Source organism: Anneissia japonica, unplaced genomic scaffold (assembly GCF_011630105.1).
Source record: "Anneissia japonica isolate Jap-2015-1 unplaced genomic scaffold, ASM1163010v1 scaffold218054_len391659_cov197, whole genome shotgun sequence".
NCBI lineage: Eukaryota > Metazoa > Echinodermata > Crinoidea > Comatulida > Comatulidae > Anneissia > Anneissia japonica.
This window is the reverse complement of record NW_022743009.1, coordinates 8,994-35,418: the sequence shown is the minus strand read 5'-3', so window position 1 is coordinate 35,418 and position 26,425 is coordinate 8,994. Positions and strand designations below refer to the sequence as shown.

Genomic DNA, 26,425 nt, shown 5'->3' with positions numbered 1-26,425 from the left:
CCTGTTTTGTTGTACTGTACAGCAAATTTATTTACCAATAAAACAAATGCTTTTTATATTGTTTTTACGTGCATTTTCGGTCTGATATTTTTCCCCTAAACCCAACACATTCTTCGTAGTCACGATGCCACTTGCTGGTCAGTTGGTTGTTGTAAACATCAGACATCAGGTCACACCTACTAAACTCTGCCAGCTAATTGGTTAATGTTTTTCGTGGGGTCATGTGCAAACATATGCTTGGCTGTGACGACGTCAGATTGCCCAAAGTTTCATTGCGTGACAGCTTGCTGCGATAGAACGAACTCAGTGTATTTCGCCTATATTTATAAATTAAATCTAAATAAATCTAACAAATTAAAATTTTATTCTCTACAAATTTCCTCTGTAATTAAATTAGCAACATGTTTCTCAAAAGTGTCTTGTTTGAAGAAAAAGTGAAGCTATATGCATTTGTAATTTCAACTGATGAATCAAACGACATCCAAATCCGAATAAACGTCTACTATTAAAAATGTCAGCCATCGTAGAAACTTGCTTTGAGTTCTGTCTTCAGGTTGTTTTAATCAATTTTTAAGGAGCGATAATGCACTTTATTAAACAATGGAAGTTGTAATTTTCACTTGATCTAACCTTGTAACTTTATCATTTATTGGTGTGTCATTTTAAATCCATGGATGATCTCAGGCAGCAGTACGCTATTGGGACTGAGAAAGCAGTACGAACGGTTCATTCACAGGGTGTTGTGCTAGGCCTACATCATTAGTTGTTAATTCCTAGACAGCAATGTGATTATTGCGTTATTTCGTCCAGAAATTTTTGTTTATTAACTGTTTGTTCGGTTTGTAGAAATTCGTACATTGTACATAAAAAAGTATAATGACCCACAATATCGGTATAAAGACCTAGGCCTAGCATCTTTTACGTTGGTAAATAATTGCCGTGGTCAGCAAAAATTGCGTCGGCATTTCGAGGGCGAGCTATTTTTTGCACCCCTCGATTGCAGTTTAGTTGCTCGATGGTGCGCGAGCGCGATTGTGCACCTTAAATGACAAGGTCCAAGACCAAAGCCAACCCATAGTCTGTCAATCCAGCCACTGTTTGTAAAATCATAGAAACGTCGTCGTGAGTTAGCTTTGTATTTTTCATAAATAATGTATTATTTAATTTAGCCAAAAAAAAAGTCATAAAATATATGTTTTCCAGTAATTTTTGGGTTACAACATTAACATAATGTGTTATCATACACATCATTTTCATAGCTGTCGTATGATACCAAATATATTCAGATTGAATCTTTTATTAACGTACTATCTTCAAAATACCATTTTGGGGTAAAAAAGTCTAAAATTTGATATTTTACGGGATATGACCTTTGACATACTATACTTTGACTACTATAGGAAAATTATTATACGAAGGTTAGATTTAATGCTTGAAAAATTTCATGATTGCCTGCAAGGCCCGAAGGAAATTTTTTAATACATTAAATCTAACCTAAGTATAATAATTTTCTGCTAGTGTACGATGCATGCTCTGCTTTGTAAGTCAATCGCCGTCTTTTAACGTTAGTTTCGATAACCAACTATTGTAGCAGTCATCGGTTGCTATAGTGATATGATCAGTATACAGTACTGTGTGCGTATTTACATTTAGCTGTGCGTATGCTGATTTGCACTTCTGTAACGCATGTTAACTCAATCACAAAGCCAACAACGTTACACAGTACGAATATGATGAATATTAAAACTATTTTATTGTGTTAGAGGAACTTGTTTGTAAATGCTATTTTGGTAGACATTCGTCAAAGAAATAAACATTTCTTAAAGCATTTAAGAGAATACAGTAGTCACTTTTTGGTCGGTGCAGACAGGTAAAATCGTGCAATGATTCATAACAAGGCTAGGCTACTGTACGACCTACTGTAGGGAGGAGGCCTCGGCGGCCTACCTGGCCGTAAGCTTGCACCTAATTTCATTCCTTGAGTCTTTTAAAATAGGTCTAGAATATTCCTATTAAACGTTCAGTTTGTTTAGTTTATGTGGGTCTTTTGATTCAAGAAATTCCTTTATTGTTCATACTTAATATTGAATTTGAAGTATTCTTTCTTCGGGTTCTAATTAACCTTGTTTTACGAAAGTAATTTTCTTGGTAATTTTCAATTACAATTTAATTTTCATCGCGGTGTGCGATATCTTCGCAGTGACGAAAAAATGAGGAATTTTTTTTGCACACGAACCTAAAAAACATCAAGTCAAGCATCCACTAATTGAAAAATTATTGGATTGTGGGTAATAGGCAAATTACATTGGAAGTTGCAGTGATGACGTCAGGATTGATTTATCAAATAAAATATTTGATATTGTCGGAATATGAAGTAGCTCAGCGTTTACAACAACATACAGCAAGAACCTGTTTTGTTGGAGTAAGTTTATCCAAATCCAGGTTCAGTATGCCATGGGAAATAGGTTGAAAGCCTTTTCCCCGCTCAATTCTAGGAGGCCTTTTGAAGTTTTAGTTGTGGATGGCACTGGACAACTGAATAACAATAGTTCATTGCCATGAATCCATGTTGACTTTGAACAATTACTCCGAAACTCCTTATTCAGAAAATATTCTACGGGGCAATGAGTTGAAAAGTAGATCTCCAACTGCAGTATAAATATTTCTAAAAGTTTACAAAGGCAGAAGATTTAATGCAATCAGTATGCCTATGTAATTTTGAATTTCATTTCTATTACTATTTTAATGCTTAGGGGCTAGTTTAGTTAATATCCAACTAGATGGCAGCCTGGAGGCATGAAGTAAATTATTATACCTCTATGATGGCAGTAAGCCAAATTCTAATTCATAACTTTTGTTAGCTTTTTGTTCCACTATACAAAGGCTCAATCTTTTATGACATTGAACTTTTGGTTACAGATATTTATTATGTTTTGTGTGGTAACCCACATTTGTTCAACATTGTTTCCTACCTAAAAAAATTGATTTTACAGTACATTTTAGGATCATAAAAATATTTTATGTGGAAGCAATATGCTGCTAAGCTTAACACATCTGCATGTAGTAATCCATAGTAATATTATAGTAATAATATTGTAATATAGTAATATTGTAGTAATAATATTGTAATATAGTAATATTGTAGTTATAATCCATAGTAATATTGTACTAATAATATTTTATTTATTCTTTCTTTATACTGAATATACACTTTCAATACATAGTACTGATTTCCAAAGTGGTTCAGTTCTTATCTACAAAAACATTTAAAAAGCAGAAAATAACAAAGAGAGCAAAAACTTAACTACAAATTTAAAAAAAATAAAAAAATTAAAAAAATTAAAAAAAAATATTAATATTGTAATATAGTAATATAGTAATATTGTAGTAATAGTCCATAGTATTATTGTATTACTTTTAGTACTGAACACAATAAATTTAATCTTAAAGCACCATTCCTGACAAAATTTCACTAAAAAAAAAATTGTTCGGAAAAAATGCATATGCATAATACTGTAATTATTATAAACCAGGTCATTTACAGGTATTGACATGCATTTTATTTTTTACGCTAAAGGAGAAAAAAATATGAGAAATATAGACTATTTCTCATAGGTGATTTCTATTTTCTCAACAACGGCTGGCATACTTTGTGTATACTTTAAACAGTCGAGCATCCTGATTTCGCTGCAGCATTCTTTTCTTTTTTATCTTGCCAGTCAATGCCATGAACTCTCATGGTAAAATATATTAATTCATCAACAATTAAGTAAATAAAAGTATTAATTAATCTGATTTACTGAACTGTTTACATCCTCCATACGATCTTGAGCGATAAAATGAGCCCTCTCTAATGAGATTAGTTTTTATAACTCACACACTGTTTGTTTAATTGTAGTAATAAAATATTATATTTCACAAGCAGCGGAAAATATCATGTCGACCGTTTTTATGTCTGATAACAGAACCTAAATCGAGGTAAGGCTGGGCCTAGCCTAGTAGTGTTGCTAGGCTAATATTTCCAGCACCTAATATATTTCTTCACCAATAGATTAAAACTATCGCAAACTCAAACATAAACAATTTTTCCGTGTTTATTTCTTGTGTGGAAAAAATATTATTCAGAATTTTCAAATAGTGTAGTTCTGAGTAGAGGCATCTGTATGAAAGATCCTTTTAACAGCAATTTGCGAAATACAGTGTCATTGATTTTGGGCATAGATCATTGTCAACTGTAAATTGCAAAATACACAATTATTGACTTTTGACATAATTTAAACATGTGTACCACAAAAGGTCTAACGTACAGTTTCAGTTTATCCACCAAAAAAGAAATTATAATCTTAAACTGGTGGAAAGCTTGTATTTCTTGTGAAATGTAGACATTTTAAAACAGTTGTGTAAGAAGGCAATATAAGTAATCAAATCTATGCTGTATATCTGTGAATACTTAAGCTTAAAACTTGAGGAATATCTTAGATGTATTGTAATATATAGGCCTAAAAATGGACATTCTGTGTTACAATAGTGCCAGTCTATCAGATAGAAACAATTATGAGGTATCACAAGCAGCATCTATGAGGAAATGACTCTGAACACCATCTACTTAAAATAGGTTTATTTCTACCATGATCTACCCCAGTTGTGGAAGTAGGATTCTGCACCTTGGTATAGAATATAACTATTTCATTATGATGAAAGCATTAGTTGTTATAAAAAAGAAATAAATTAAAATACTGTACAGCCCTTTTTTTGCAGCCCTATATTTTATCGATTTTAGATATTTCGCATCCTTTTATTTCACAATTTAAGATTTCCAGTCATTTTTTAACATGATGCAGAAACATACCATTATTTTCTTTTAGCCTATATTAAAGCTAGAACTCCAGATTTTGGCGGGGTTTTTCATATTTTTATGCTACCTACCTTAGGTTGGGCTGGGCCTAGTTCAGCTACTACAGCCTGCCAGCTAGCTTGACCAAGGTTTTTTAAATTGATAGTTGACATGTGTGGCCTGTGCACAACTGGCACTATAGGCCTAACATTCCTAACAAGAAATTGATATGTTTTATAAAAAGATTGCAATAGTTAATTACCAACTAATGGGAAATATCCATATTGTAGAAGAAATACAATGCTGTGATGTTTATTCCATTTAAGGTAGGCATAGGCTTAGAAGAACAGACCTCCACAGGTAGTTTGGCCTACTCTGTCAGGCTGTGTGAAGTCTGATGTGAAGCGTTATGTCCTGGTCTAGCCAAGATAGCTTAACATTTTCAAAATAAGAATGACATTAATCTTTTATATAATACTGTATTCAATTTTTAAAATGTGATTGAATGAGTCAAAAATAATACACTAAGAAGCAAGAACATTCCATGAAATCTTTATTGAAGGAATATTAGTTTTATACCAGCAGGCCGATAGCCTTTATTTTGAAGACCGGACTCATCATCCAGATAATCGTGAAAATTAAGGGCATGCGAAAATTATGGGCTGCAAAAAAAAAATAGCTGTACAATAGGTAAAAATTTAATGTGTTCTATGAGACCAATAAGTTTGCTCTCTGACGTTTAGGGTCTTCTTCATCTAGGTCTACAGTTACTTCTTTGCCTACCTGGGCCATTCAATATTTTTTTACGAATACAAGGATAGTAGTACAAAGAACTTGTCTAGGATTGTCCTAACTAACTCTTGTAATTAGTTGTTATTTTTTTTTTTTTTTTTTTTTTTTTTTTTTTTTGCATGGGGAAAACAAATTTTACTTGTATTTTATGTACCAGTGACAATAAAAGAACCTTGTATATTGTTACAATGGCCTGTTGCTAAGCTTAGGTGGAGTGATACACATGCTATGTCACCACAAATTTAGTTTAGAGTATCTGCGTAATGAACGCACACAACTCGTAATTTCGAAAATGGGTATATTGTGTATGAGTATGCTAAATTAGTTCTTGAATTGTATAAAATTAGTAATTTCTCTTTGAATGGAATGGGGGAGCAATTTGAACTCTAAGTATAGGTGTTATGAAAATGCATTTAAATAAATAAAAACTATCATGGGTCATCCAGAAAATTTGGTTTCTATGTTGAAGGTTTTTTGAGAATTTTTTTTCCCTTCAATATCTTTAGATACCATATGTCTTAATGTTTGGGATTCTAAACCTACTGTATGCTATACCATGGACGTATGCAACGTTTTAAAATGTTATAGAAAAACTGTATTGTAGCTAGCAGAAAGGGTATAAATTATGTAAACTACTGTAGCAAGTAGTTGAATTCATCACACCATCATCCTTTGTTACATAGTGTAAAGGGTATAAATGATGTAAACTTCTGTAGCAAGTAATAATAATAATAGTGTAGTTTTATATAGAGCACATATCCATCTAATGTAAGATGCTCAGGGTGCTTGATATGTGGACTAGGAACTCGATCAATGACTTTCTTCGCCCCTAAGGGTCCCTTCGTGTCTGTGCTACCCGGATACCCGGTACCAGCAACTCTCATCTTCCACCACAGGGGCTGTCTGTAGTAGTTGAATTCATCAAACCATTATTCATTGTTACATAGTGTGAAAGCGGGCACTCAATGCGTCGCACGACAGTCTTACGACCATCACACGACAAATCAACTCTGCTCCCTGTGAGCACTAGACCACACAAAGCCGTCTGCTGATTGTCGTTTGTCGTCAGAGCGGATTGTCATTAAAAACGTTGTGCGCACATAGTCACGTTGTGTTCTTCATAGAATCGCGTTGGCTGATGACAGTCGTGCGCAGTTCTGTATGTCTATTCTGTATGTACTAACTGCTTATGGTGGTCCTAACCCATCCTTATTCAAGTTTTTAGCCCACTCTCTGAGAGAGAGGGCTTATATGATGATTCTGTGCGAATTTTAAAGTCATTTGTTTTTCTATCTCTTCCTTCGTTTGTGACGCGATTAGGCCGATCTTGCAATAATATGGAAGATAAGGCGTGGGGAATTTAAAGTATGAAGAGTTTATTGTGAAAATATTGTCGGGAAATATGTGAAAAGTATGTTTTTTTATCATATTTTTTAACACTACGGTGGGTTTCCTATGAAAGCGTGCTCGTCATTGATCAGATTGCAAATCGCCTGATTCCACATTGTGTTTATCAACCAATCACAGCCTGGAATGGTAAGCTTTGCGGCTAATAAATGCATCTGCACGAGTCTAGTTGGCAGCGAAGAATGAGCCATTTTGTGGTGCTTGCAAGGGTGGGTGGTCTCTCCCCTGAGAGAGATAGACAATGTACACTACTGTAATGCAGGCTGGCCTAGAGCTAGAGGAAGACGAACTAGGCCTATAGGCTGGCTGGGTAGTACGTGTGTGTAATAGATCAGATAACAGGAAATGTAGGCTACAAGTTGCTTTTATGTCTATTAAACCACATAATATTCAAATTAGTTAGTAGCGATGAGTGTATGTGTGCAGCACATTTCGTGTCAATGTACTGTAATGCAGGCTGGCCTGACGAAGACGAATAGGCTGGCTGGGTACGTACGTGTGTAGGCATAGGCCCTAGTCTAGATCAGATACTACAGGAAATAAATGTAGGCTACACAAGTTGCTTTTATGTGTATTAAACCACACATTCAAATCAGTCAGTAGCGATGAGTGTATGTACAGCACATTTCGTGTTGCCGCACTGTGGTGTAGTTGATGACAAGGACGTTGCCGTTAGATACATAATAGCAAGGTCCCACATGGAATTTTTGTTCTATTGAGATTTTCAGCATTGCTCTAGGATGATTTTCCTTTACATTTATGAATTTTTTAGCTTTTCGTACTCTAACCTTAGCTATCCGTAGCCAACCACATAGGCCTAGGTACGTAATATATTAGATCAGATGTTAATTACATAAAATGTAATTCTTTTTTCACGATTTACCATGGGATGGGAACTGTCATCGTTATCTAGACTTGGAGACGCCGTTGTCCATATGGTAATGATAAAGATCGTTATTGACTGATGAGGCATGATTAAAAGTGCCTTTCATTTTCAATGGATTTACATTCCATTCCAACGATGGTATAACCAGTCAATGGGTAGCACAGTAATGAGATATTTTGTTTAGATTTTCACAGCGTGTTCCATGTACCTCCTCCATTTATTTAAAATTAAATTATTAAAACATTGCCTATAATATAATTAGTTATGAGTTATGAGTTATAAGTAATAGTTATGAGTGCTCACCAAATAAAGGCCGGTTTCCACTGAACGCGATCGAAAATGTGGCGCGCGCAGCTGAATCGAAGACGCGACTGGTGTTTCCAATGTGAACATGCAAACAAATTTGTAGCCGAACACGCGAACGCCCAATATTCGAACTTCGGCGCGGTGGTCGCGGAGGCTTCGCCTGCGAATTCACAAGAGTTGATCCAAGACCAACCTTTTCGGATTCGCGAGCGATGGACCAATCGCAAGGCTTAGATTCAATTTTTGTCAAAGGTCAACAATAAAGTCGCGACCATTGTCAAAACAATATACAGATGTGCGAATGATGACCAACGAGTCCGTTTCATGCAAACTCGGTGGAACAGTAGGCTACCCTTGTTTAGGTCTGTGACAAGGGAGCAAAGAAAATATGTGACAATGCGTGGAAAAGGATTTGCAGAGACGAGTTGAGTTATCTCCTCTTTCTACCAGTATTAGGCCTGTCCAGCCTAGGCCTCTGATACCCTGCTACTACCTGAGGCTAGGCCTACTATCTACCCTTAGGAGGCCTAGCTCTAGGCCTTGAATAAATATACTAAAAAAAACTATATTTATATTCACTCTTTTGATTCATTATAGAGTTCTGGGAATGTTAATCATGAGGATTTTATCTGATTCGTCTCACAGCCCTTTTCCTCCGTCTGTCAATGCGATAACAAAATCACTTCTCTGTTGCCACCCGCCATTTAGAGTTTTTGCGCGCGGCCAGCAGTGGGAACAGGCAAGCGAATCATTGGAAGCGAGACATTCTTTACCGAAAGTCAACTCTTGTGAACTTTGCCCGATTCGCTTCGCTTGCCGCGTGACGCTCGTCGCTTTCGCTTGACAAGTTTAGTGGGAACCGGGCTTTAAATGGGTGTGAGAAGCGGCCCTATTCGCAAGGTTGATTACAATAAACTGGCAATAAGTGTGGACGTAGAGGAATTATATAGCATTCTAAACTGTGATCATGGTAATGAGGCAAACAATGTAGAGGACGCGTATCTGTACCTTTGTAATGCAATCAAGAACTCCTGCATCAAATCGCGCAAACGAAAATCTCGACCGTGGTTTGATAAAGAATGCTTTGAATTAAAGGTAAAAACGCGACGTTCATACGCTCGAATAAAGAAAAACAACAGTAAGAAACTGTTAGCTAATAATTCACAACTTGTAGCAGAATTCCAGCGCCTCAAGAGAAAGAAAAAAACATAAATATCAGGAGGAGCAATTAATACGGATGATTGAAAAGGCTGAAGCCAGTATCTGCGATTTCTGGTCACTTTGGAGAACTAGAAAAACAAGGTCGGGTGGATCCCAGGTGTCCCTTGAAATGTGGTTTGATCACTTTAGTGCCTTATTGCATACTGACAATCTACCGATGTTGCCTTACTACGCAAATGTAGTGACAGTTGATGATCCTTTTTTGTGGCCCATTGATGGGTCCGAAGTTTTAATTGCATTTGGTAGGGGGAAAGCGGGTAAAGCGGCCAGGCCGGATGCATCACCTATGATGTTTTGAAAAACTGTAGTGAGATCTTAGTAACTCCAATAACTCAAATTTTAAACTTTTGTTTTCTAAACAGTTGTTGCCCATCTGATTGGCTGATTGGCTACTTGTTGCCAATATATAAGGGCAAAGGATCGTTGTCACACCCAGACTCATATAGGGGTATTGTATTATCATCATGTGTTCTAAAATGTTATACGTATATACTAAGTAAACGTATATTAAACTGGGCAGAAACCCAAGGGATACTGCCTGTGCAACAGCATGGCTTCCGAAGCAACCTATCCACTGAAACCGCTGTCAAAGCAGTAACATGCTAATAAATAACACCTTAACTATTCCCAAATGCCCACTCTATGTGGCGTTTGTGGATTTTAAAAAGGCATTTGACAGCATGGACAGGGGTAGGTTGCTTCGGAAGCTTTGTGAACTAGGATTGCATCCCAAGGTTATGAAAGCGTTGTGGTCTCTACTGAGAGAGAATTACATTAAAATTTTAACAAATAATGTATTGAGTGAAGCAGTCGCACAGAACATTGGCCTGGCCCAAGGTGAATGCCTATCACCTCTCCTTTATATTCTCTTCACACATGATCTGCCCTCGTGTGTTGAAGCTCCGGGCAACATCACTACTCTACTGTATGCTGATGATCTTGCCATATGTACGAGAGAAGTTGAGCTGTTGCAAAAATCTATTAATTTGCTATCTAATTACTGCGAGAGCAATGGACTGACAATTAATGTCAGTAAAACGAAGATAGTAAAATTTTGTAGAGGGGGGGCGTCTCGGAGCCCGAGACAGTGTTCTCTGTGGCTGTTCAAACATCGAGTTTGTTTCTGAATTTATTTATTTGGGTGTTGTGTTTAAAACTAAGGGAGGTTATAAAGGACACATAGATTACCCAAAAAAGAAAGGAATTTCCACCTGTGTGAAGATTGCAGTTAATATGCCCCTTGAAAACATGTCTCTGACCTCACTTAAGAGACTTTTTTTCACTGTAGTTTTGCTGTCCGCAACTTATGGCCTGAAAGCTTTTGTTGCACAAATGACCAGTGCTGACTTTGATTACATAACTCTTGTGCAGTGCCGTCTACTAAAATACTGGTGGGGTGTTTCAAAATTTAGTTCCAACTCTCATCTCCTTGATGAATCTGGTTGGGTGGGTGCTGGAGATATTCTCCAAAATTACTTTAGATTAAATACTTTACCATCGCTGATTCGTGATGGCATTCAGACCCCTCCAAATGTGACCCTGTTGCGTGGGCCAATGAGGAAAACGATGGGGCGGTGGATAGGTACGGCTTACCATAACCTTTGGTGTAGCATAGCTAATTGTTACCACCTTAATAATGCTTGCTCATGTAAGCTGTGCGGTAATTCCGTAAACCTCACCAGGCAGCATTTACTGGTGTGTCCTTGGGTGACGGTGAATGTTGGGGTACACAAAAACTTAAGGATGGTTGAATGCCTACTTTACCAAATTAAGGAAATAAATAAGTAAATTAGGTATAATAATAAAATAAATGATTATACAAAAAAAAAAAAAAAAAAAAGTGATTAAATTACGTTGCATGTTCCTCAAGATTTTTTCATGGTGACTCTGGTTTGCGTGCCAGTTATGTTGTACCTATTGGGCCATGTGCCCGTGTATTCAATTTTTGAATAAAGTGTGCCTAAATACAAAAAAAAAATAAATAAATAAAATACAATTTCAAGCGAATGGTTGGCCGAGTGCTTAATTTAGGGGCACCGTAACCTTCAGCTATAATATCGGCGCTGGTTCAAACGGCTCGCGCGCCAATGGTTCCGGAAAGGACTGTAAAATAGTCCCAGTGTACGCGTTTGGCTCGTGTGCGCTTTAAAGAACCCAGTACATCCTTCGAGAAGAGTAGGGGATTGCCCCGGGTTACCCCGGTGTACGAGTGAAGGGAATTTCAAATTTGACGTGTATATGTAGAGTTGGGCCGGTGTAGATGCAAATTAGGTATTATGTGTTTTTGAGTAGGAATTTGGCACGGTGTCTGCATTTTGAAAGGAGTTCGTGCCTTTTGTTCAAAGTAGATTGTTTGTCTGCATAAATTAAACTTCTTATTAGTTTATTGTCATCATTATCTTTGTCATCAGTATAAGAATTGATAAAAAATGTTAATGATATACTAATTTTTGGTTGTATAGTTGGCTATCCATTGACTGTGATTGGTGGTATATTTGGTAAAAACTTTGCTGGAAGTTTTGATGCACCATGTCGCACCAAGAATATTGCTCGTGAGATTCCAAGTGTACCTTGGTATAGGTCGGTGTTCATGCATTGTGTAATTGGTGGATTCCTTCCATTCAGGTAATTGTGACAGTAATCAAGTATACATTATTATAGTGTTTGCTATGGGTCACATGGAAGAATATGACCCTACCTCGAGGCCTCATTATGAAAAGGGACCATAAGGATGCAATTAAGCATACAGTCTAATAAAAGGGCTCCTAAAATAAGACCAATGTAAATAAGACCTCAATGTAAGTAAGCATACTGTACATTCTAAAAAGGTACCTTAGCATGAGACCCCAATTCATGTAAGCATACATTCTGAAAAGAGACCCGAACATGAGGCTTCAATGCAATTAATCATACAATATAAAAGGGCTCCTACAAAAATATAACCACAATGTAAGTATAGCATACTGTACATTTTAAGAAGGTGTCATGAGACCTTAATGCAAGTAAGCATGCATTCTCAAAAGGGCCTTGAGACTTTATGCGTTGTAATCATTTACTTACATTTGCATTCAGTATATTATACAGTATATACAAATTATCACACATTTTTTTCTATAAATTTTTAGCGCTATATCAGTGGAATTGTACTACATATTTGCCACACTATGGGGGCGTGAGCAGTATACCCTGTACGGAATTCTTTTTGTCGTGTATGGCATCTTATTGAGCGTGACAGCATGCATCTCTGTTGCTCTTACATATTTCCAGCTCTCGAATGAAGACTACCGATGGTGGTGGCGTTCTATATTTAGTGCAGGGTATGTATTTTACATCGTTTTACCTAATTTATGTATATAAATTTATCTTTAGCAACATGTACATTTTTAAACTACAAGATGCCAATACAATGCTGTGTAAACTTAGAGCATTAATTATGATAAGGAAGTAGAGTTTACCGCAAGAAAATTCAAGGATCTTGGAATTATAATTATTTTTTTGATTTGCATTTTAGTAGTAAAATTAAATTAATAGGAATGAAATGAAAAAGAATATAATAGTAATCAATATATATGGCAATCATAATATAATACTTTATGGGATATCCTTGGCAGCTATTTTCATCTCCTGTCTTTTTCTCTTTTTTTTTTTATTGCATTTATGTTTTTATTATGTTTCTTTTTTTTTTTCAGATCAACTGGCATGTTTGTCTTCTTGTATTCTATTTTCTACTACTACAAGCGATCCAGTATGTCGGGCTCATTACAAACTGTTGAGTTTTTTGGATACTCAATTCTTGCATGCTACATGTTCTTTCTCATGCTTGGCACCGTCTCATTTTTTGCCTCGCTCAAGTTTATCCGATACATTTATGTCAACTTAAAGATGGACTGAACACCAATGTAAGGGTACATTTAGAAAATCATTGATGATATTAATGAGTTTCTTAAAGTGACTCTAATGTTTGTGCAAGTACAGCTGGATCAGAACACATTTTTGTAGAATTTTGTAAGTAATTGTATCGAGTTGTAGATGTGAAGCTAATTGATTCGTTTACTCGAGTACTTTTTAAATATTTTAGTCTACTTTTTTATAGTGACAAACTTAAAAATACTGAATGTCTGGGACGAGTAAAACAGAAATAATTGTGTGAATGCGCTTTTGTAGCAGAGGCTTTATTTATTAAAATATAATACATTCATATTGTGGGAGCAGTTGACACAGTGGTTGCGTTTCAGTCTTTCAACCTTGTTGTCAGGGAGTCGAACCTTCACTGTAAATTCTTCTTGTGTTCTTGGGCAAACACTATCCAGGAGTGCAAATGTGTAGGATGGTGTGCTGTTGGATATATTAATCTGTGCTACCTTATATTGTAAGGATGACTAGATGAAATCCACAGAGTTTGCAATTTGTTGCACTTCGTCCCAGATATTCTGAACCCAATCAGCATAAGTAATGATGGTATCCCTTGATAAATGGTGCAGTATATTTCTTCATTTTACATTACATAAATGATATCAGTTTCAGGCATGCAGACATTCCTTCTGTGTCATTAAAAGTGTAGTACTATTACTACTGCACTGTTTAAGATGACGCTTTATTGTATATACAGGTAATTATATATTTTTCATAAAGGATTTAACTTAAGATCCATAGATATACAAATTATCTTTAATCATTTTCTTTTAAGTCTCTATACTTGTTTTTTTTTTTTTTTTTTTAGGTAAATCATTAAACTAGACTTTTTTGGGGGGTAAAAATTTAAAGATACAAGGTATTAGTTTGTATATTATTATTATTAATTTTATTATTATTATTATTTTTATTATTATTAATAATAATAATAATAATAATAATAATAATAATAATAAATGTTGGGTTATAGATAACATCATCTATGTTTATTCTAATTGGCAAGTTTTATCATGACACAGTTATTTATTCACGTACTTGTACTTGTATTACATAATTATTTGTTTTATAATTTTCAGTATTTGAATTTCAGATTTTGTAATGTAATTCTTCTAAGCTAATATAATGCATTTGACACTAATGTTGTAAACACTGTCAATATTTGTGACCGACTCTGGAAAAACCCTCCATTTGTCGCATTTTCTACAAGCACCCAAAACATTCAAGAATTAGAATTTTAAACATTTTCATGTTTTTGCATTTTATAAAAGAACATATATTGAAGAACATATATTAATCACTAAATCTGACTGAAAAGTACATTAAAAAAATTATTTTTAAAATACAAGCTATTGATTTTGGAATCTTTGGAAGCTGATTTCTCAAAACCTACATGGCTGATATCCAGTGAAATAAATATTCATAACTTTGCTAATACTTAACCAATTTCCATCAAATAAACACTGTTTTAAAGAAGACTACTCGCATAATCTAAAAACACAATCTCAATTTTGAATTTTTTTTCTACCAACGGAGGGTTTTGCCAGAGCCAGTCACATTTTATATAATAATTGTAGTTGTCTTTATGGTAATTATCATGTTTGTTGTAATATAACTTGATAAATGTTTATGCTACTCTAATTTCTTGTGATGTTCATCAATGTCATTGTTAAAAGCCTGCAGTTGCATATGCCAACAGTAGCATAACAGAGGTTACACCCTGCAACTTAAGGCCAACAGTAGCGTAACTGAGGTTACCCTGCAACTTAAGGCCAATAGTTGCGCATAACTGAGTTTACACCCTACAACTTAAGGCCAACAGTTGCATGTGAGTTTACACCTGTCTCTTATACACATCTAGATGTGTATAAGAGACAGTCTCGTAATATCGACTATTCGTAAAACGGACGTTTGCTGGGTGTTTACCCAAAATATTACAAATAATTTCTGAAAACCAGACTAATGAGACTACTTCGATGCTGTTGTTAGCATTGTTGAAGTACGTTGTTGGCAGCCAGAAGATGATAATGGTGGTACAATACAACCATGGAGGAAATATATACAACAAAGCTGGCTTAGATGCCTACGTTACGTAATCGTGTCCTTTTAATCCGAGCCGACTTTACCGTTAAGCAAGTTAATTTACCGTTATTCTAGTAAAGTTAAGTCACTTAAATAATTCCTTTAACTAGCTATACTTGAGTGGTTCACGTCGAACTTTTAACTAGTTAAGTGGATGTATATCTAGATAAAATTTCGACGTGAACCAAGCTTTTGTGGTCCAATCAACTAATTGTATTGATACACACAAATATAAGTTGAGTGAATGGGCGAATTAATTACAATTAAACCATGATAAGATGGCAAAATGATTATGTAAGCGATAGTTTATTGGCGGTGTTATAGCTTAATAAATTTGTGTTCCGCAAGTCAACTTTCAATGATTGTACACCGTTTTTTCATTGCTTTTGCATTTTATTTTACTTGGAGCATACATGCAAACCCACACTTCAATATATATATATATATATATATATATATGTGTGTGTGTGTGTATGTGTATGTATATATATATATATATATGTATATGTAAATATAATGGGCGTATGTGTATGTATATATATGTGTATGTGTGTGTGCATATATGTATGTATGTGTATGTATATGTGTGTATGTGTATTTATATATATATATATATAGATATATAATATAGGTCTACTTGATATGCGTTTATTATTAGTTTTTACTTTTTGTTTTGTCGGGGTCAAATTGAGACAAGCTTCGCTTCTATTTTTTATCCTAATTAATTAATTTTAATGTTGTCCACTTTATTTATCATTTGATGTATTTGATTAATTAATTGAATAAATGTTAATTGAATTGAACTTTATTGGCAACAGACTGGTGCCAACGGGTAGGTACTCATTACCAGTTAGCAACAGCCAAAACCAAAAGGTTTAACCAAAAAAAGTAGGGCTGTTAGTGGGGGTTATTAATATGAACTGAAATTATAAAGCCATACAAGGTCCTTCTTGTTACCAATTGTTCATCGAAATACTAAAATCAATACATCACAAAAAAATTTGGGGAAATTCCACAAAAGCCGGGACTTGTTATTCGTTTTAATCTGATCACCAACAAAGAAACTACTTTAGACCTATTGGCATGATTCAAATACCTGTTATGTACTGTACATAAAAGGAACCTTTTGTCGGCTTAATTTAGACACAATGTTCCGGAATGCAACGCCTACATATACTTTATATTACTCTAGTGACGAAGATTAGAGCCTTTTTTTTTGTTGTACAGTATTTTTATTTCCGACAACGGCAAATGTGTGGAGCGTGGCAATACGCTAAAAATTCACTCGTTTAATTAATTTTTCATAGCCACCTACTTTATTATTTATAACATAGTAAGGATAATGATGATAATAAAATGAAAGTCCTATCTAACTAATAGAAAACAAGTAGAATGTTTAAAAAAAGCTATGTCAGCACCTCTAAATATATCGTGCGGAGTACCACAAGGCAGTATTCTCGGTCCATTGCTATTCATATGTTATATCAATGATATTACAACTAGTGTAAAGTCAAAACCATTTATGTACGCAGTCGATACAGCTATCATTGTAGATGGTAAAAATCCAAATGAAATTTCATCTATATTGAGTAATGAACTACAGTCATGCAACCATTGGCTTATTAAAAACAAATGGAAACGACAAACAATCAGTAAACAGTTTTAACATATAAATATGCTTTAAACATAAACATAATTTTTTGTGAAATACCTACCGCTTTTCACCTGCTTTTTTACTTTCATGTTTACGTCTTTTAATGCTAACGAGAGTTTTTATTAGATTTACTTAATAAGGAGTTTTAAATGTTTTTAAATAAATTTAAATGTTTTTTACCTGTTTTTTCACATTCACTTTTACATACTTTTAAGGTTTAATGGGTTTTATTTCTTTTATTAGTTTTACTTTTATTATAAATTTTAAAGGTTGTTATAAATTTTCAATGTTTGTTTTAGTTTTTAACCAACTTTTATGTATTTTTTTTTTCATTTAAGGGACCCCAACTGAAATAAACCGATTCGGTTTTTTTTTATCCTGAGCTGTAAATGTTTTACTAAATTATCTTTTTATTGTTCATTGTTTTGTGATTTGTAATGTGTTGAATTATGCTCAAATAAATTTGAATTGAATTGAATGATAACCGCCTATTGTATATAGTCATATAGTTAAAAGGTCCATTATATAATATATAAGCTCTGTGCAACAAAAAGAGCTGCTTGTACAGAGCTTATAATAATCTATATTGTAATTAGGCCTACGCTTATTTCAAAGCTTATTTATAATGCAAAACCTAGGGCCTAAATAAACGTCTCGGATACGAAACCTACGGTCTGAAAAACTAACAACATATATCATAGAAGACCCGATTGCCCGAAGTGATATAATCCATATTTCATATTAACTGTGGGAAAAATAATGAATTTTACAGAAGTTTTTCACTGGACCACGTGTCTTTTGCTGGACAAAATGGTGTTCCGCATTCTGTGCCATGTAAAAAATAATATGAAACTATCAAAACCATGCAACCTGTCTTCTTTTGGTCGATACTAATTGCGACGTTTACATACTAGATATAGCGCACTCCCTGTTATTGTATTATTAAGCTCGGTACAATAGCTATACAGGTATTTCTATTATTGGCTGTTTACTTAGGTTTACATTTCAGCTGTTGCTTATAAATTTTCTTCAAGCAGCTACTGAAAGAATTGGGGGAATTAGTTAAGTAACATTTCCCGTCGATAGACTATGACCGATATGATCGTATCGGGCATTGAATTCAATTCAATAAAACTTGGCCTTGACATAGCCTATCAACAAAAAAGTAATTGATTGAGTGGTAGGCCTAATAATCTTCGGAAAAGAGCAAAAGAGTAAGGGATTGACTTCCATATGTATTGGATTGGATTGGATTTTTTTTTGGTGTAAACACCGAGAATAGCCCACGAAAGTCTAGAAGAAGACTTATTTCCAGTGGGTGTACTGCCCAGCTTTTCACCATAAGGACCCCATTGGAAATTCGAATGTAGTACATTCTTCCGAAAAGAGTAAGGGATTGACTCGACTGTACTGCTTTTAAGGACCCCTCTCACTGGATATACGAGCGCAGTTGCACTCTTCGGAAAAGAGTAGAGGATTTACTCCCAGTGTAGCCTACTGTATTGAGCCCAATGGAAATACCAATTCAGACTTTCGTCGTTTGCACCGAAGAAATTAAAAATAATCCATTACAGGAGCACATACAAACAATTCTTTCTGTGAAATTCAAGTGAAAAGTGTGTGCTGTTATTGAATCTTATATCTAAAGTTTGTTTGCATATGACACCTACGTTTAAATAAGTGATTTGATGTGTATCCAGACGCCATAGAATAAGACAGACACTTAGTTTTTGGATTGCCTTATGTTTTATTAACTGATTTTAGTTTTTCTTATTATTTTAGTTTTTCTTATTATTTTAGTTATATTTATGTTGGGAATTTCCTCTTGTTTCGCAGTATTGAGGGTCAACATAATTGAAGAAGAGAAATAAATGCAACACCAAAACTGTACCTTCGAGAATATCGATAACGTAACTTGTGTAATCGTGATGTCTGGCCGTTTACAATTGATAAAATTGACTGAAACCAAATTCTGGTGCTCTAATAAAACCACAGAAGATTAGTTAGTTTTGTGTGTGTAGTACAAAATCGGGTGCTTTTGAGTACGAAAGATACTGTATTTCTACCTTCTTGACCACCGTTCCAAATATACCCCTTCTCGTTCCCTTTGATCCTCTCACCAATGTCTTTTATCTATTCCTTGAACCAACTTCAAAACTATCGGCAACAGATCTTTCACATTTGCAGCTACTACTCTGGAACTCTCTACCATTACATCGTAAGCAATCTTCTACAATATCCACTTTCAAAGCTAACATCAAAACATTATGTTTAAAGGAAACATAACTTTCAGTCTAAAGCGCATTTGATTTTAACATTGTTTTATAATTTGCGCTATATAAATTCTCATTATTATTATTATTATTATTATTATTATTATTATTATTATTATTATTTTGCATTTTATTCGTTTATTTGTCATTTTAGTTTTGGAAGATTTTGTTGTAACACCACGAATTAAGTTACAACAGAAATAATAGGCCTAATGAATTAAGATAAGTAGTAAGCTAAAATTGCAATACAGTTTTGGGTCATTAACGCTAAGCCATATAACTATTAGGATTACTATTTGTTAACGAGTCCATATTGCTATGTCTCCTCTGTGTTGAGCGACGGGATAAAAAATACAGAGAAGCATGTTCACGCAAACATGTTAGGAAGATATTTTTATAATCGAAACTATCTATGTTTCGAGATTATATGGCACATTATCTATACCACTTTACACAGACATTATCAATACAAATGAACTTTAAGTGCTTTAGTTCATAGTTCGAATGTTTCGTCATAACCCTCCATACCAAATCTCACATACGAACTAGTATGTACAGACGAACGTTCGTTGAGTCCAATTGGCGATGGCTTTTTTGTGGAGCACCATGACAAAGAAAAGAAAAAAAGTGCTAGACATTTTAGTGTTATGATTGTGCCAAAAAATATATATCGAAACCGCACAGAATCATATGCTAAACACTCATAAAAATATGTTTCATTTGTAGGTTGCGACAATAAACACGAGTGTTTGAGAAGTGCTGGAAAGTAGATAACGGCTGGTAAAAGCCCTAAAAAGTAAAAGAGAAAGTAGAATGAGGTTCACACATTCTTCATTTTCCAGTACTGTATTTTATGAATTAAAAACATGGGTAGTACTTTTTCCAACAGTCTACATAAGCCAATTGTATACACTGGGCCTCAGTTTATTCCTTATCCGAAAAGACTTCATCTCCACCTCCGTTCGAACCGGCGCCGATGGCTGTATGGTGCGGGGGCCCTTAACCGCTCATCCATTCCACTCGTGTAATATCTATTAAGCGCTACCAGTGTTTTTATTTCATCCGTCTACCTGACTAACACAGCTCCATCTACTACAGTATTAAATTAAGACAATGAATACATAAAAAGAATATCCATCTGCTTTAATTTAAAAAAAAAGAAATCTTTTTCCGATAGATAAAAGGCATTGATGATGTTGGTAATGGGAAAGTAAATAATGAAACAGTGAATGACGTGGGTTACGAAGATAGTGTGGCAACGAATGTGATGGGTAACACGATAAGGGAGGGAGGATTGATTAATATTTAAAAAAAAAAAAACAGTGGCGGATCTAGGGGGTTCAGGGGGTTCGAACCCCCATCTGTGAAAAAACGTAACACAATACTACTGGGTCCTGGCTTACAAAAGGCATGCTAACCTCACCTAGGCATATGTTGGCAGATCAGACAAACTACGGTAGTCTTAGCCCAACTAGTCTTCAATTAAATAAATTATACACACTATTTTTGGTTCGACGTCGTAATAATTAGGCCTATGTAGGAAAGTGCGTTCTTCAGGCATATCGGTCCATCGATACATGGAAGAAAAACTAAATATCTAACTACTCAATATTGTTGGAATATAATAATATATTTCCTATGTCTCTGATTTTTTTTGTCCATGGATAGGCCTATAAAGAATGAGATAAAATTACCTGAGCTTTATCAAGAGGGGGAAAGAACCTTGAATTTTGAAGAACTGAAAGGTCATTAAAAGACTCCTCAAAAGTCGGGAAAGCTTATTTCCGGCCATCTAGTAATCACAATTTTCCCGGGGGAAGACCCACGAACCCCCACCCCCATTTTGGGTTTTTTTCAAAACATTTTGAACCACCCTCTCTCAAATCCTGGATCCACCCCTGAACAAAAACAATGACTATGATAAATGGGATGAAGCAGATGACGTGCAACTGTGACTAATTATGTGGTGTGAATTTGGATTTGGTGTTGGGTGAGGGTAGAAAAAACCAGTAGCAACGATACTAATGGAGAGGAGTTTTGATGAGCTGATAAATGTGAATATGACAACGGTGAGGTGATAGAAGAGACAACGATTGACGATAATGGTTGATAGGGGTTTTGACGAGGATGATAATGACAATGAACGTAACGACGATGGTGGAAAAGGCAAGGAAATAATGGATATGGGGTTTTCATGAGGATGACGATGACAGCGAGTGTGAACACGTTGACGGAAAAAGTGATGGAATAATGGATGGTAGGAGGGGTTTTATAAGGATGATGATGAAGTGTGACAATGTTGACGGAAAAGGCGACATGATAACTGATGGTAGGGGTTTGATGAGGATGGTGATAAGTGTGATAACGTTGATGGACAAGGCGAGATAATGGATGAGAGGGGATTTGATGAGGATGATCATGTCAATGAATGTGACTATGACATTTTCTGTCAGTTCTGTAACCCTGTTATTTGCGAATGTCCCTCTTTGTCTCCCTTGTATGTCCTGTTATGTAGACGAGTCTATGACTTCTCCGTTCCTTTATCAATTCGTTTTTCTTCATGTTATGTTTATCTTTGTTTGCGATTATGCATGTTCTCTATGTTGAATGTGAATAAAGTGATGAATACAAATAATGGAAAGTTTAGTGACGGTAATATATTAGGGTGGATAAGAATAATGAGGCAGATGATGCTAAAAGGTATGACAACAGTGATGGGAATGTGATGAATGACATTAATGGTTAACGAAGGGGTGAGAGATTGATAAGCATGATAATGCCAATGAATGTGACAACGGTAATGAGAAGGGGTGATGGTATGGAAAGTAAGCCCTATTGTGACAAGGACGGTAAATATGGCAATAACAACTATAAGAAATGAAAAAAAAAACATCACAATTAAAGATGTATTGCCCCTCGAAATACTCAAAACAATAATTTAAAAAATAAAGTGACTCAAGAAATTATTAACTGAAATATTTATCTACAAATGTAATGTAAGTAAAATGTTTACCCATAATTTTACCGCGAATACGATTTAAAAAGAAAAAAACAATTGTTCCAAAATTATCCGATTAAAAAAACATTTTTTTTAATTAGGTTAAATAATTGTTACTTACCAAGCAAATGGGTAATAAAAAGCATTAGCCCAATAGCCACGGATCTGTCACCATGAGAAACACACCTATTTCAAAACAAGTTTTGATTAGTTGATCGGTTGATCGACGGTTGGTTGATTGATTATTCTTTTTAAGTTAAGTTTAATTCTAGTAGTGTATGTCTGAATTATATGTGAACACTATGCATATTCATATGTAGACCAACTGAATGGAACGTTCATTAAATAACTCTATGAGTCTTTGTAATGATATTGGGTAAAATTATTCAATTTATATGCTAAGATTTATGAGTGCTGTACAAAATAAATAATATTTTGTATATTTAAAAAATAGGACTTAAAGAAGTGTTCGATATTATTGAATGTACAGTTCAAGCATGGAAGAAATTATATCAATCACTAAATAAATTTATATAGCGCCTTTTATGACAGCGCGTCTTCCTGGTCATAATCAATCACATACATTGCAAAACATCTCACTTTTCTAGCGTGTCATCAGCAACCATAGACCAATAATGTTATTATATTTATCATAAATTCCACCAGAAAATCATAGGTGAATGTTTCTAAAGTCAAAAGAAATGAGCACAGATAGTATATTTCACTTAAATAACCGAATAAATGTGATAAACACAATCCCTAATCATTATAATCATCACTGTCAACATCATTTTCAGGTATCATCATTATCACCATCACCTTTGTCATCATCATTATCACCATTATCTTTATCGTCATCATCATCATTATCATTTTCATTATCATCATGTATACCTTAAGACAACAAGTGTAGCTGGAACTTCCTGAATTCCAGTAACGAAAGCTGTGAAAAATAGGAGGAGAAGAATACTCCACATCGGGTCACAGTTGGCACTACACACACCAGCAACAGCGCTGCCCTTACTACCATTGTTAGAATTCGGACAAGAACAATCCAGAAAGTCCTAAAGGATAATTTTATTATATTATTAGCGCTGAAGAAGGTTGTAGGAACAACCGTTCATATTATTTACTAGCTTTAAACGTAATATAGGCATATAACAATGAATTAACATCTCAATGTTTTCTATCTTGAAACTTACCTATGTAAAGCGGAGTGTACTTCATTGGAAGAATGTCGCATATATACGTTAACCCCAAACAAATCTGAGGTGCTGCGCCAAACCCACACATAATCAGTCAGATGTGTATAAGAGACAGGGGTTAAACAATGTCTTACTGTATAGTTTCCATGGGTACATCCAGCATAGCAAGGAGACGCATATACAACACCATCTGAGCCGCAAACTGGAAAATAGTCTTGCGAACAACGACATGAAGCAGTACAAACAGATGCATTCATATTTCTGAGAACATTGCAATTTTATTCTTTTAATTTCATTTGGGTGGGTATTTCAAATGAATATAAAAATTAGAAAGCATGCGCCTTACTACTTAAAATGTGATAACTAGCGAATGTCAATTGTTTTTACCTGTGCTGATATGGAGAAACTTCGATTCCATTACAATACGGCGCAAAGAAAGACCAATATAGGCCCATCGATATCACACCGAATACAAGTACCGTCAGACAGAGTGATTTCAGCTGCAATACTTGCCCCTTGATAAGAACTATAGCTGCACATATTCCACCAGTAATTAAACCAGTTATTACCACACTTGCTGTAGAGCACATGAGTGTAAACAAACAGTATTCGAGCATTATTTTACTTTTTCATTGGGTGTTTTACATATAAAAAAAATCCAAACACATTTTCTGGATTCCCGATCTGTTCAAAGTATTACAGTATTGTATACAAATTAATCCTGATTAACGTCTAAAATAAAGAAATTAATGCATAGGCCTATATTAACAAATTTCACCACCTGTGGACAGTATTGATTTTTAAAAAATCCAAATTGGCTACATGATTACCTATCCTAATATCAGCCAATCCTCCTTCGACAGAATAATCTCTCTCCAGAAAAGCTGGCAGGAACTGATAAATTCCGCAGAAAATGGCAGCTTCAAATGCATGAGCAGCACAACTAGTCATTAAAGTCGGGTTCTGAAGTAAACGGACGATAGTTTTAGGCCGAACTCTTCCTAGTAAAAATACATTGACAGTTTAAAAAACTTAAACAAGTTATTTATATATTAAATTAATACCAAATTATTTAGATTAAAGTATAGACATACAGGCATTGAGTCAGGCCAATACTGGTAATTAAGTTAAACAGTTTCACGTAATGCTATCAGCAGGCCTACCAACAAGCCTATACCCGTTCCTTAAAATTTCATGTAAATTCAAAATCATAAAATTAGCTTTTAATTACTGGATGATATGGTGACTTCATCTGCAAGTGGTCTATATTTTCCAAGTGTTTCGTGTTGTAGGCATAGGCCTATGTGACGCACCTCTGGAGATTCACCATCGTCTGTAGTTGCATCAATCTTGCGAAATGTCAGGATAATTAGTCCAATTAGTAATACAAATAGTCCCATCATACAGAAACCAACCCACCAACGATTCATTGCAGCTGACCCCCAGACAGCCGGTTCTTGAGTTACATTCTCTATTTCTTTCCGCATGTTGAAGCTTAACAGTTCACCTAGGATCAGCCCTAATCCATTTGCTGTAAATATCGCCGCTTATTAAAAAAATACATTTTTCATTAGTATTTTTTGAAATTTGTCTTTTGTTGTCGATCCTAAATTTGGTTAATCAAATCGTTTGATAACCTTAGGCCTATAAACCTAATTTCGTTTGAAGTTCATATTATTTACTAGCTTTAAACGTAATATAGGCATATAACAATGAATTAACATCTCAATGTTTTCTATCTTGAAACTTACCTATGTAAAGCGGAGTGTACTTCATTGGAAGAATGTCGCATATATACGTTAACCCCAAACAAATCTGAGGTGCTGCGCCAAACCCACACATAATCAGTCCAATGGATAACCAGCTCAATGTTGGTGTTCCAGGGCCGGGCTCATTTTCTTCACGTCTATAACTATCACTCATATTACATAGTTGAATCGAAAGAATTGGAGCTCCCAAATCATTAATTTCATCTTTAGATATAAAGTATCCCAGAGTGGATAGCAATGTACCCAGACCAATAAAAAGTGTTCCTACCGCTATCCAACGAGTTCTGTGACGTTTTCCACCATTGTAACTAACAAACAGAACTGCAGTTGTGAAACCAAAATCGAACGAAAGTGGAACTGTGGAAGTGTTTGCTTGAGTCATTTGCAAGTAGTGAGTAACAAGCATCACTATTCCTTGTATATACCCTTTACATGTACCAGCTGTTACTAAAATTAAAAGAAGAAGACTTGAAGCAACCAAGGATCGGTGATGAGACTTTAGACATGGCACAGTAGTGGAAGCACCTGTAGTATTGTACGGTGCACGAACTGTATCAGTTACGTTGTGTTCTGGTGCAGATACAGCGGCTGTATCCTCAACACAGTCAGCAGTCTGCTCAAAATGAGTATATTCCGCAGCAGTAAATTCTAACTTGTATTCAGCCATTTCGTCACTATTTTCAAAATAAAGAATGCTAAATAACAACTCATGAAACAGTTATAATTGTAATAAAATAACGTGAGGTCATAATATAGTTTGGTCATCAGACGTCGTTCATGACAAATGTTATTGGAATTTTTAGAGATATTATTTATTATTAATTATTTAGGCACACAACACAATACCACTGTCCTACTTGTAGTTGAACTACATCTCAATATGAGGTTTAGGGAGTGGAGTTTAAATTTTTATAAATAATATTTATGTATAGATGTAAATTTGCCCAACCTGACATGGAAATGTACTGAATACTCAGTACGTGTGGAAACACTTGCGAAATGTTCATGTCAGGTTGGGCAAAATTACACCTAGGCCTATACTTGATTCTACTGACGCAAGTCCAGTTATTGTCTAATTCATCACGATAA

The 26,425-nt window shown here is 34.9% G+C and overlaps 2 protein-coding genes across 2 annotated transcripts in view; one reads left to right on the top strand and one right to left on the bottom strand.

The window, feature by feature from the left end:
* Positions 1-14,393, top strand: part of LOC117119325 (transmembrane 9 superfamily member 1-like) — a 45,658-nt gene extending 31,265 nt beyond the window's left edge. Inside the window, exons 12-14 of the mRNA XM_033264109.1 lie at positions 11,909-12,071; positions 12,572-12,763; positions 13,136-14,393. Coding sequence (XP_033120000.1) covers positions 11,909-12,071; positions 12,572-12,763; positions 13,136-13,337 — 557 coding nt within the window. The 3' untranslated portion in view covers positions 13,338-14,393. The remainder of the gene's footprint in view (positions 1-11,908; positions 12,072-12,571; positions 12,764-13,135) is intronic.
* A 4,425-nt stretch (positions 14,394-18,818) lies between these two features.
* Positions 18,819-26,010, bottom strand: LOC117119322 (solute carrier organic anion transporter family member 5A1-like; the record flags this gene model as incomplete). The annotated part of the gene is given in 8 exon segments (XM_033264106.1): positions 18,819-20,153; positions 22,484-22,548; positions 23,257-23,426; positions 23,702-23,828; positions 23,955-24,144; positions 24,398-24,568; positions 24,799-25,113; positions 25,319-26,010. Coding segments are annotated over 8 exon segments (2,019 nt in total). The 3' UTR covers positions 18,819-19,857.
* Between the last annotated feature and the right edge of the window lie 415 nt (positions 26,011-26,425).